A 12461-nucleotide genomic window follows, 5' to 3' on the forward strand; every position below is an offset into this window, starting at 1 on the left:
ATTCCTTCTAAGAGTGCAGTGTTAGCACTTTTTTAAAGCACATTTTTAAAGTAATGTTAACCACAGACCTTTTTTTACCCACAATCTTTGAAAAGGGCCGAACATAAAATAAATATATCTGAACACTGAAAATATCTGTAGTAGTAATACAATTTGTGTTTTTTAAAAGGGAATTATAATGCCCCTTTTTACAAGATGTAATATAAGTCTCAGGTGTCCCCAAAATGTGTCTGTGAAGTTTCAGCTCAAAATATCCCTTAGATAATTTATTATACCATGTTGTAAATGTTGTTTTCGTGCATGTGTCTTTAAATGCAAATGAGCTGCTGCTCCCCGCCCCTTTCCAGAAGAGGGCGGAGCCTTTACAGCTCCTGCCTGGGATACGCTGCCAAAAACTAACAACACTGCTAAATATGATGTTAATATGAATCAAACAACAAAAGAAAAACAGAAAATCAGTCCCTGTTCTTGATTGAATAACTTTAGTAGCTTTAATGAGAATACATTTCTCACTTGAATACTGATGTTTAATGCTCTGGCGAGGAAATAAACATGGCGGACTGTGTAGTTATAATACTAACAGGGCAGAGTCAGTCAGCAGTCGTGGGCGGAGCCTGCAATGTGACATAATAGGTCCTCTTTATCATCTATAATGTGAACAGGCTGTAAAACCGAATTAAAAATGTAAAATAACACATTTCTACAATGAAACTGGATGCCACTCCCATGCAAAGTGATATGGTCATGTGACAGTCAACTTACCTTTTGAAACATTTATTGATACATATTGCATACTGTCTCACTATTGTATGAGTAGTAAGCAGTATACAGTGTATATTTCACAGTATTTAGTGAACATTAGTTAGTAGTGTTCCATTTCCAACATACTGTAGTCATATATTTCTTATAAAATATGAATCACAACACAGCAGATTTATTTCAGAAAAAAATATTTAATTCTCATATTTTTATGTACATATTTGGAATGAATGGACTTTCACACACTGTTCTCTTGTATGAGGCAGTAATGTGTGTCTAAATGCAGATCCACTCATTCTTACGCGAGTAATCACATTGAATTGATCAATTTCATTTGGTGAGCATCCACTTTCTCCTAGCCCACAATTCAGCCACATCATGACCACTGTGTTGATTTATACGCTCACGCCGTGTGCAAAAAGTGTGTAATAATCACATTTTGGCTGAAATGATTGTCAAAGTAATAATAATAGGAAAATATGAAAATAATAATGATATTCAGTCTTGTATTAAATCTCAGGCCAGGCCTCTCAATGGTAATGACCTTTGACCTTTGACCTCTAGGCCTGGTGTGACTGAGCTAACCAAGTAGATGCAATTACAAGTAATAATAATAATAATAACAGCAGATTAAGTTTTATTCTGTCCCTCATATAAAAGGACAAGCAAGTTTCTTAGTGGGATCATAGGCTGCTGCTCATGAGATGTACAGTCATTTTCAAGTTCCTTTAAATATCTGTTTATTGTCGCTATCCTATCCTGAGGAACAGAGCCTCTGTAGTCAAGTACTATGAGCCCATATGACAGGACATATGCCCTACCCAGCTAACAGAGAACGTTCTCAGAACTTTGGCTAACGTTCTGGAAAGTTATAAGAACAAACGTTCTTCCAGTAATATGATGTACCACAAACACACACAATGTGAGTGAAAAGTGCACCTTAAAGTGAGTGTGAGCACACAGAACCATCATAGCGTCACTGTGACATCATAGATTTGGTTCCCTGCCTGTCACATGACAAGTAGTCTGGCTTAGACAGGAAGACAACATCTAAAGCGACTTTACCACTGTTTTGTTTTCACGTTCCATTTAGGGGTGGGTTCATCTGAAATACAGTGTAACAGTCGGGTTCTGGAAGTAAAAATCCCATTCATTTTCCCTATAGGAGAACTGATTTTTAATGATAACTATATAAACCTTTAAAGACAGACCTACTGTGAGCTACTAGGTTGTAAATCAATGGTATGTTTTTTGTTAAAGCCATCATAACATTATTTTGACTTATTTTTGAAATAATTGTGTTCAACAGCGGAAGTCCTGCTGAAAAACTACACTACCCATGAATCTCCACCAATCAGAAAATCGCAACAAGTAAATCACAGAAAAAGAACTGCAAATTGCATAACAAAGTCAATCTCCCTATGCTCTCAAACTACTATAAAGGTTTATGCACATTTGGCACTATATATATATATATATATATATATATATATATATATATATATATATATATATATAAAATGATCATTTTTATCAAGCTTGTATATTTAAGTACAGTAATTTCACTTAAATGACACTTCATAGGTAATTTTCATTGTCATTTAAGTGAAATTACTGAACTTAAATATACGAGCTTGATAAAAATGATCATTCTAGAAGAAAATTTCAGATGGCACTTAGAGGCTTTTGCATCTGAACTACAAATTCACAAAATGTTCTAATTATTGTATTCTTTCCCTTTAAATCAAAGTTTGTAATGTTGTGATTCACCTTGTAGCTTGCTTGGTTCATGGCTTCTAACTCTTTAACAAAGATTTTTCTTTAAGATCTTATATGGGAAAAATACTTCTGGAACCAACGCCACTGAAAAAGTGGGCAGCACTGTTGCACTATACATCTCTGCAAATGGAAACCAGAAGAAACTAGGAGAGAGTTTTTTTTTTTTTTAAACTTTGTGATAAGAATTTCTTTTCTGCTAAAAAATAATACTTTCACAGACAGAAAACAAAGAGAACCATACAGTTCCACTTCTGAATAACTCTAAACAGCTTTCAAAGATGTGAAATGGCAAATCCAGTGATCGTAATATCCACCTGGTATCGTTTCAAAACAATTTTGTTCCCAGGTCGGCTAATACAAACCTGTACACCCCGATGGATGGAAGTTGCATTGCATGTGCAATATGCATCAGATGGTCATTGAGAGGACTGTGGAGAGCCATCTGAGGCTGAGAATACATGAGGAGTGCTATGCTTTGGTAATAAGTCACTCTTTTTGTCCTTTTGTCTTGTTTTATTCGTTGTACAAGTCATTGTTGATGACATCCGCCCCCGTGTCGTCACAGGGGTCATAGCTGCTGGGAGAGATGAACCTGCGTTTCTTGCCGAAGGTGGAGAATGAGTTGTGGAGGTCGAGCTCGCTGCGGTAGACGGGCCTCAGGGTGCAGAAGCCGGAGGGTGTCCCGGGGATGTAGACGTTGTGCTGGTAGTCCGGTGGAGGGTGCGGGTGCGTGTGGGTCTGCGCCGCCGGCTGCTGCTGCTGGTGCTGCTGGTGATGGGGGGGGTTGTGTGGGGGGGTGTAGTGAGGCGTCCATGCCCTCTGAGAAACTCCTCCTGCTGGAGAATGCATCCGGTACTCTGGATGGTTGAAAAAGAAAAAAAAAACAAGAGAACTACTTACATTGCCGGTCAAACGTTTGGAGTAATTACTTCTGTTTTTGAAAGAAGTTTCTTCTGCTCACTAAGGCTGCATATATTTGATTTAAAAAAATACAGTAACAACAGTAATATTGTGAAATATTATTACAATTTAAAATAACTGTTTTCTATTTTAGTATATTGTCAAATGTAATTTATTTCTGGGATCAAAGCTGCATTTTCAGCATCATTACTCCAGTCTTCAGTGTCACATGATCCTTCAGAAATCATTCTAATATGATGATCTGATGATCAAGAAACATTTCTTACTATTGTAAACATTGCTTCATATTTTTTGTGAAAAATGCAATACACTACCATTCAAAAGTTTGGGGTATGCAACTATGCAATAGATATATCGGTAAATGTTACAAAAGATAAAATAAATTTCAAATAAATGCTGTTTTTTTTTAACTTTCTATTCATCAAAGAATCCTGAAAAAAAAAAATCCACAAAAATATTAAGCAGAAAAAACATAGATAATAATAAGAACTATTATTAATAATTGAGCACCAGTAGTATTTGATAATAATTAAGCAGCATTTGATTTCTATGCCTTCATTTGACTTCATTTGAAATCTAAAAAAAATTCAGCTTGCATCACAGGAATAAATTACATTTAAAATTAATTTAAATAATAAAAAACTAGCTATTTTAAATTGTAATAATAATTTATTTATATTATTATTTTATATTATTAAAAATACTTTAAAAAAATGATGTAGTGCAAATTAGAGATTTAGAAACTATAGAGATTCCTTAACATCTACACCAGAGCCCAATGACATGATGCAAAGTGCTGTTTTACCTAATTCACTGGCTTTCATGAAAGCAATACCTTATAGTTCCTGCCCTATTTACACATTGAATATCCTATTTTTAATGTCAGATCATTTCATTCCTGTTAAAAAAAAAACAACCAAAAAAAAAAAAATCATGCAAGTGTCTTCAAGTAAAGTTAACCACAGACCTTTTACCCACAAACTGAAAAAGGCATCCTCACTAATGCACAGAAATAAAACAGATTTAAAGTTTGGAACTTGAATCTGATTCATGGATCACATATTTGTAGTAATGTCACCTGTGGTTTTGACTCACTAACTGTTTCAGGTTACACTTTATTTTAAGGTGTCATTGTAACAGTAATTATATATTTAAGTACTGAGTAATATTAATTAACTACATGTATTTGCTATAGGGCTAGGGTAGGATTAGGATTTGGTTGAGGGTTAGTTGCATGTAATTATGCATATTATGGTAAGTACATGTAACATATGTAAAATAAAGTGTTACCCTGTTTCATATTGACTACTAAATGCATGACTATACACAGGATCAAATAATGCGACGTAGAAAGGTATAGCTGTACCTTTCGAGCGGGTTCCCCAGGTCCAGTACTGTCCGGCAGCCATTTGACCCACATAATTCTCTGGTTCGGCCTGCATGGCTTTACGCATCAGAGTGCCATCCATGTTCACAGAGTTACAGCTGCAAACAGATGAAGAGAAATCAGGCCAACCTGGGATGTAATGAGATATTTTGATACTCCTAAACATAGTAAACAAATTCACGCATAAAATATTATTGTCTGCTTGCACTCTGTGAATGAAAAAAAGTATGTCTCGAACAAGACAAAAAAATTAAATAAATGTTTTTATACATGTTTTATTTTCTAAAATGCAAAAAGTAATTTTTTGAGGCTGTTTGGGTTTATGCTTTGCTCATCATGCTAAATTGCTTGAGCTATAGAAACACTTGGGGTTAGTCTGAAAGTTTGTATTATATTTTGCTTTTATTAACTTTAGATAAAAATCAATAGAAGTCTATGGTGTATCCCCATTTAGAAACAAGTAAAAGTGTGTTTTACCTTTTCAGAGAGGAGGTTTGATTTTTGGTGAGGGCCCAGTCAGTGTTTGCTTGTTTCAGCTGCAACACACAGAACAATCATATCTGAGAATAATGAATGATTAGATATAACAAATATGATAAACCACCATAGTTTCGTAACCCTTTAAAAAACGAATTTGTAAATAATACAAAGATTATTGATGTTTTACAAGAAAATAAAATCCCTTTAAAGGGATTTGTAATGCCTCCTTGTGGCCAAAGCTGTGAATTGCACGTCATTTCTTTCAGAACTGTGGTGCCTTGAGCAATGACTGTATAGTGTCACGGTCTTCTCTTTCATCCTCAGAGACGCAGCGGGGGTGGAGGAGGAGGAGGAGGAGGAGGAGGAGGAGGAGGAGGAGGAGGAGGAGAATGGGGGTGTTATTTATTCCAAGTCAAAGAGAGAGAGAGAGAGAGAGAGAGAGAGAGAGAGAGAGAGAGAGAGAGAGAGAGAGAGAGAGAGAGAGAGAGAGAGAGAGAGAAAGTATGGATTCCACGCTCTATTAATTCGCTTAGAGACTTTCATGAGCGCCATGTAAGCTTATTATTAGAACGGTTCTTCAAAATACCTTCCGTAGATAATTAGAGCACCGACATACGATTTTAATCTTCAAAGGAAACCGCAGAGGGCAGGAAATTGATTTCGAAAACGCATTTAACTGTCCGACGAATTCAATTTCATTTAATTTCTTGTTTTATTTTAGAAACTCCCGTGCGTTTGCATTTTCCACTGCAGCTCTGGTGAATTTATAATGATTTTTCAGCTTAATATATTCCCAGATGAAATCCTGTTTAAGATCTGCTCAATAGCTCTGAGTAAACACAATCTGTTTGAGCTTTTCTTTTTATACCCTCAAGGGCAGAATTTGTGTTGGCCAGTGACCTGCTCAGTAATTAGGGTATAAAAGATGCTTTTATGAATATTCTATTTGAGACCTTAAGTCCACAGATTCCATGGACACCATAGATTGTAATTCTCTCAATGACCGAGTTTTGTTCTTCACGAGCTATATGAACTTCACTGACCCAAGGCAAGGTGGCACCTGTCTCTCCAACAGGTCACCCTGACAATTGAATAATATCTGAAGTGAGCACGTTTACGTTTTACAGCCTGACGTTTCCACCTAGTGGATATTAACAGAACACACTTTTTGATACTCATTCTATGAGGGCAAAGTGGCAGAATCTACAGGCGCGACACGTCTCCAACGGCTCCTGCGCGCTCCTCAATGCTTTCATTTCCCAGCCCCATTATGGAAGAAACCAGTCCGCGTCCGTGTGTCATTGTGTACTGGATAATTAGCTTGTAGTGTGTGTGTGTGTGTGTGTGTGTGTGTGTGTGTGTGTGTGTGTGTGTGTGTGTGTGTGTGTGTGTGTGTGTGTGTGTGTGTGTGTGTGTGTGTGTGTGTGTGTGTGTGTGTGTGTGCGTGCGCGCCCTTGACAGATAGTAGACGAAGATTTAGAACAAGTATAGCTGACCGCGTTCAAATAAAGAATAAAAAGAATAATGCTCTTTTTGTGTACATTTCTAAAAGTCGTTACATAACATTATTAAAAGATCTTTTACATAGGCCTATATATATATATATATATATATATATAGAGAGAGAGAGAGAGAGAGAGAGAGAGAGAGAGAGAGAGAGAGAGAGAGAGAGAGAGAGAGAGAGAGAGAGAGATCACAAACAAAGGAAGAACTGGAGACAGTGCTAAAAGACGTGCATTGTCCTCGATGTCACTAGAAGATGCTGCTGTCTAGAAACGCTCGTTCACTGTCAATCAAGGTCATTGATTGACTTTAGTGCTATTAAATATTTATTGTCAAATGAAATCGTTAATAGTTCAATAATCGATCATTAATTTCGTTCGCAAATACATCATTCACACTTCTGTGCACAAATGATGCCCTTCACGAAAGTGACTCAACAACTGACGAACTCAATGCACAAGTGGACGTTAAATAAAGAGAGACAGAGGTAGTTTTACCTCGTTCGGTGTAGTCGCTCCGTTGTTCACGGATGAGCAGCGGCTCTGTGAGCTCAGCGCCAGGTTATCCGCTCCTCTCGCCGCGTTATTTCTCGGTGTGCCGGGACTGCAAGGCTTCAGAAACATAAAGTCGCTCTTTGCAGATTCGGGCGTTAAACACACTTTGTAACAGTACGCTTGAGAGAGATTTCCAGGATTGCTGTTTACCTCCACGCAGTTCGTGGGCACTTTGGCGCCGGTGGAGATCTGCAGGTTGAGATTGGACTTTTTGAACACCTCGGTGGGCGGCTCCGGTTCGAAGCTGCAGCACGCGGCACCGAGCGAGGACAGCGCGTAGCCGCCGAGGGAGTCGTGGTCCTTGTAGCATTTCACGGCCGCCAAAACGATGATGGCCACGAGGAAGATGAGCGAGACGGTGCTCAGTGACACGATTAAATAGAGCGCGAGGTTAGACGGGGGCTGGGGGCTGAGCGAGAGGTCACCGAAATCTGACAGCGACTCCGGCACGCTGTCCACCACCGAGAGAATGATGGTCACGGTGGCCGAGAGCGGCGGCTGCCCGTTGTCCTTGACGAGTATGACGAGTCTTTGCCTAATGGCATCTTTGTCCACGAAGCGGCGGATCGTCCTGATCTCCCCGGTGTACAGAGCCACGCTGAACAGCCCGGGATCTGTCGCCTGCAGCACCTGAAATGACAGGCGAGAGTTTTGCCCCGCGTCCGCGTCGAGTGCTGTGATTTTAGCCACTAGGTATCCAGCGTCCACCGATCTGGGCACCATCTCAGTGGCCACGGTGCCGTTTCTCGGCAGCGGTGACAGGATGACCGGTGCGTTGTCGTTCTGATCCAAAACAAAAACATTGACGGTCACGTTGCTGCTGAGCGGCGGGAAACCGGCGTCCTGCGCTTGCACGCGGATCTGAAAGTTCCGGAGCTGCTCGTAATCGAAAGAGCGCAGCGCGTAGATGTTGCCGTTATCGGAATTGATGGAGACATAAGTGGACACGGGCATGCCCTGAATCTGACCCTCCAGGATGGAGTAGGACAAATACGCGTTCTGATTAGAGTCCGGATCGAATGCGGTCACCGAGCAAATGGAAGCGCCCGGGGCGTTATTTTCGGTCACATACACAGTGTATGAGGGCTGAATGAAGCGCGGCGGGTTGTCATTAATGTCAGACACTTGAACCAGAATCGTCTTTCTGGTGGACAGCGGCGGCGAGCCCAGATCGCGAGCCGTGAGGGTGATGTTATACTCCGAGACAGACTCTCTGTCGAGAAACTCGCTGGTTACGAGTGTGTAATAGTTTTTAAAAGAGGAGTGCAGCTGGAACGGCACATTTCCGGGGATCTGGCAATCCACAGCCCCGTTCTCTCCGGAGTCGCGGTCCATTACGCTGATCACAGCTATCACTGTGCCCGGCGGCGCGTCCTCCTGAACAGGTGTTGACACAGAGGTTAATATGACCTCAGGCGCATTGTCGTTCACGTCCAGAATATCAACCAGCACTTTACAGTGCACGGCCACGGCGGAGGGGCCCTTGTCTTTCGCCTGCACGTAGAGCTCGTACACGCTGGCCCTCTCATAGTCCACGATTCCCTTCACCCGAATCTCACCCGAGTGAGAGTCCACGCTAAACAGCTCCCGCACCTTCAGAGGTGCGTGCCCGCTGAACGAATAGGTGATCTCGCCGTTTGCGCCTTCGTCCAGGTCCGTGGCGTTCAGTTTGAGCACGAGCGTCCCTCTCGGTGCGTTCTCCACCAAGCTGACCCGGTATACGGAGCGGTCGAACACGGGTACGTTGTCATTCGCGTCCAGCACAGTTACCGTGATCTGAGCCGTGCCAGAGCGCAACGGGGAGCCACCGTCCACGGCCGTGAGCACCATCTCGTGCGTCTTCTGTTGCTCTCGGTCCAACGGAGACTGCAGAACGAGTTCGGCGAACTTGCTGCCATCGTTACGGGTCTGAATGTCCAGCAGGAAGTGTTGATTGGCGCTCAGTAAGTACGAGCGGAGAGAGTTTGAGCCCACGTCAAGATCCTGCGCGCTCTCGAGCGGGAACCTGGAGCCAGGCGCAGCAGACTCCGTGATCTCCAGATTAAACTCGCTCCACGGGAAACTGGGAGCGTTATCATTCACATCCAAAATCTCCACCTCTACCCTGTACAGTTCCAAAGGGTTCTCAATAACCACCTGCAAGTGCAAGAAACAAACGGGACTTTGTTCACAGAGCTCCTCTCGGTCAATCTTCTCATTCACAAACAAAATCCCGTTCTCCAAATTCACCTCTAAATATTGTTTTCTTGCCCCAGATACAATCCGGAATCTCCGGGAAGACAATTTGGCCACGTCCAAACCCAAGTCCTCTGCTATATTTCCAACAAAAGCCCCGTGCTCCAACTCCTCGGGAATTGAATAGCGAATCTGCGCCAAAACCCGGTCCAGTGCGCACGCACACAAGAGCAGACAAACAACCTGCCCTGCCAACGTCCATCGCCTCCTCGGAAGCCTCCGGTCCATCTTCCTAAAATCAGATATTCTCAGCTGCGTTCATGTTCAGCTGTGAAAGACTCAAACAGTTTTTAAAAACATTTTCTGTACACAATACGCACTTACATTATTTTCTAAAATGGAATAAAAATCATTTTTAAAAAGTGCACAAAGTCGATGTAAAAGAGAAAGGAAATTCGCAGCAAACTTGGAGTCTCTCTTGGCTTGTGCGCTTTGCGCGCAGCGCAGGCAGTGTGTGAGCAGGAGAGGCGAGCGCTTTGATTTTCCAGCGTGTTAGACGCTTTGAGGAGTGTGTGAGACGAGAGAGGGAGGTGGTGTGTGTGTGTGTGTGTGTGTGTGTGTGTGTGTGTGTGTGTGTGTGTGTGTGTGTGTGGTGCTGGGGAGGAATCGTATTGGCGGACGCCGACATGAGAGCACGGAGCATAATCACAGTACCGACACATTTAACTCGAGAGTTACCGAGTGCGCGTAATCACCATGAAATAAGTTAGACAGTAATATACGAATTCATTCTTTACTTTTTATAGGGCAGTGCAACTTTCCATTTCTGAAAATCATCAGCCGTAGTTTGTAATTCTAGTACGCAAGTAGTGACCTTGTTCAGTGTGGTGATTAGATGATTGATAGATAGATTCATTCATTCATTTATTTCGAGCCATGTGGATTTCGAACGCAACCTAAAAAAAAAAAACCATTGTTATTAAATTACTAGATTATTGTAAAAAATAAAAATTAAAATTAAAAACAATTGTCTCGACTGCCGCCTAGGTTCCTTCAAAAAGTGACCCCTTTCCATTCCTTTAAGAACGCGGTTAGGAAGAAGGCTATACATGACCCTCTAGTCTTGTAAATTCTTGTAAGCACAAGCTATATTATCACTGACATATTTTCGCATATGATCCTGCGCAACAAAACAGACTGGGTGACTTATAAGATTATGGATTGTGGAAGTTATTGTTTTGATGGGGCAAATCCGAATCGTGTCTTCTGAAAGAGTGACACATGTTCACCCAAATCTAATCTTTAATTTTCATGGATAATCCTCATGACTCTGAGCCCATTTTATGCACCAGTCGATTATGCGCGCTCCCCACGAGCATCCTCAGAGGAATGTTCTAATTAAGAACGCGCATGGCTCTCTGTCAGACACACAGTCTATCTCATAGCACACACACACACACACACACACACACACACACACACACACACACACACACACACACACACACACACACACATTATTTGAGTAAGTATATAGTTCATTGTAGTAGGCACATCTTGAGGGGTGAGGGAAGTACCCTGCTGGAGGAAACAGAAGAAAAAAAAATAATAATAATAAACAAGTTTTAAGTTGGTTTGCTGTTGCTGGTTAAGCCTGATTTGAAGTTTTAGTGGGTTTGGGACCCTTGTCAGATATTCAGAATGGCTGACCAGGGTCAACTACCAACTAGATTGGGTCAGGTGAATGCCAATTACCATATTTAACTAGTTTAGGCCATGCAGACCACGTAAACCTGTTTTTTTATAGGCTAAATATCAAGCCTATTCTTAAGTTTTCCGACATTTCGGCCTCCTCTGACCCCCCCTTGTCTCTGCGGGGAGGTGAAATCCTCCATCCAGGTTTAAATAACCGCAGAATGCAATCTGCTGTCAGACTTAACCTCCAGCAGATGGTAAAGCTCCAGCAGAAATGATTACATTTGAAAAAACAGGAGTTCCTCAGCTCTCGACTTCTTTTTAATTAACGGAGGGACGGATTAGTACTCGGCTATCCGGGATCAGCCGTTCTTCAACAGAAGAATACAAATGTTTTTGGATAAATAATCCCCGGCGCATTTCACGGTGCCCGTCACATTAACATGCATTACACGAGCCCTTAAGCCCCGTTTCATCCGCCGGCTTATTGTCCACGGGGCGCGAGAGTGCCATTACTTTCACCACAAGCTCCATTTAAACTCACTCACGGTAACCTTGCAAAAAAACCCTGTCCGTCAGTCTCTGTTGAATACTATAGTAAGAAAATAGAGGAACGAAATGAAAGAATTAGAGAGAAAGTGACATTGGCCTTTCATATATATTTCTGGAGAATAAAAAAAACAGGACTGAAAAGGATGATATCACATTAACAAAAGACAACAGGATGTAAAGTATAGACTCACATGCGCGCGCACTCTTCAAAATAAAGGTTTCAAAAGGAGGCTTTTGCAATGATGCCATAGAAGAAGCATTGTGTAGGGTCCCAAAGAACCTTCCAGTGAAGAGTACCTAAAAAAACATTTCTTCTTGGTGTGAAGAAGGCCCGGTTTCACAGACAGGGCTTAGATTAAGCCAGGATTAGTCATTAAGGACTCTTCGCTGGAAGGTTCTTTCTTTCTTTTAGAACCTTTATTTTTTAAGAGTGATGGCAAAGATAGGGAGACTCAACACTGCTGTTGGGAGATTTCACCCCAATTCACCTAAAATAAATAATAAAGAAACAACTTATAAATGAAGAGGTAAAATAGCCTACCAATAAATTGCGAAAATTAGGAAAATGAAAGTAAACCTACGATTAAATCTAAGATTTTGTGATTATTTGGATCTTTGGAGCCTCATTCAAAAATGATCTTTGAGCTCCATCTGCT

At 41.3% G+C, this 12461-nt stretch overlaps 1 protein-coding gene across 2 annotated transcripts; it reads right to left on the minus strand.

The window, feature by feature from the left end:
• Positions 1–2346: 2346 nt before the first annotated feature.
• On the minus strand, positions 2347–9846 carry LOC308700559 (protocadherin gamma-A6; the record flags this gene model as incomplete). Of its 2 annotated transcripts, XM_081382206.1 has the most annotated exons (5): positions 2347–3395; positions 4826–4944; positions 5324–5382; positions 7327–7440; positions 7534–9846. In XM_081382206.1, 5 exons carry the CDS (start codon positions 9844–9846, stop codon positions 3052–3054), a joined length of 2949 nt encoding a protein of 982 aa, XP_081238332.1. In that variant the 3' UTR covers positions 2347–3051. The 2 variants fall into 2 exon arrangements, with proteins under 2 accessions (XP_081238332.1, XP_081238331.1); XM_081382205.1 differs by having other exon boundaries at positions 7327–9846.
• Between the last annotated feature and the right edge of the window lie 2615 nt (positions 9847–12461).

The sequence above is a fragment of the Scardinius erythrophthalmus genome, assembly GCF_964197995.2.
Source record: "Scardinius erythrophthalmus genome assembly, chromosome: 13".
Classification (NCBI taxonomy): Eukaryota; Metazoa; Chordata; class Actinopteri; order Cypriniformes; family Leuciscidae; genus Scardinius; species Scardinius erythrophthalmus.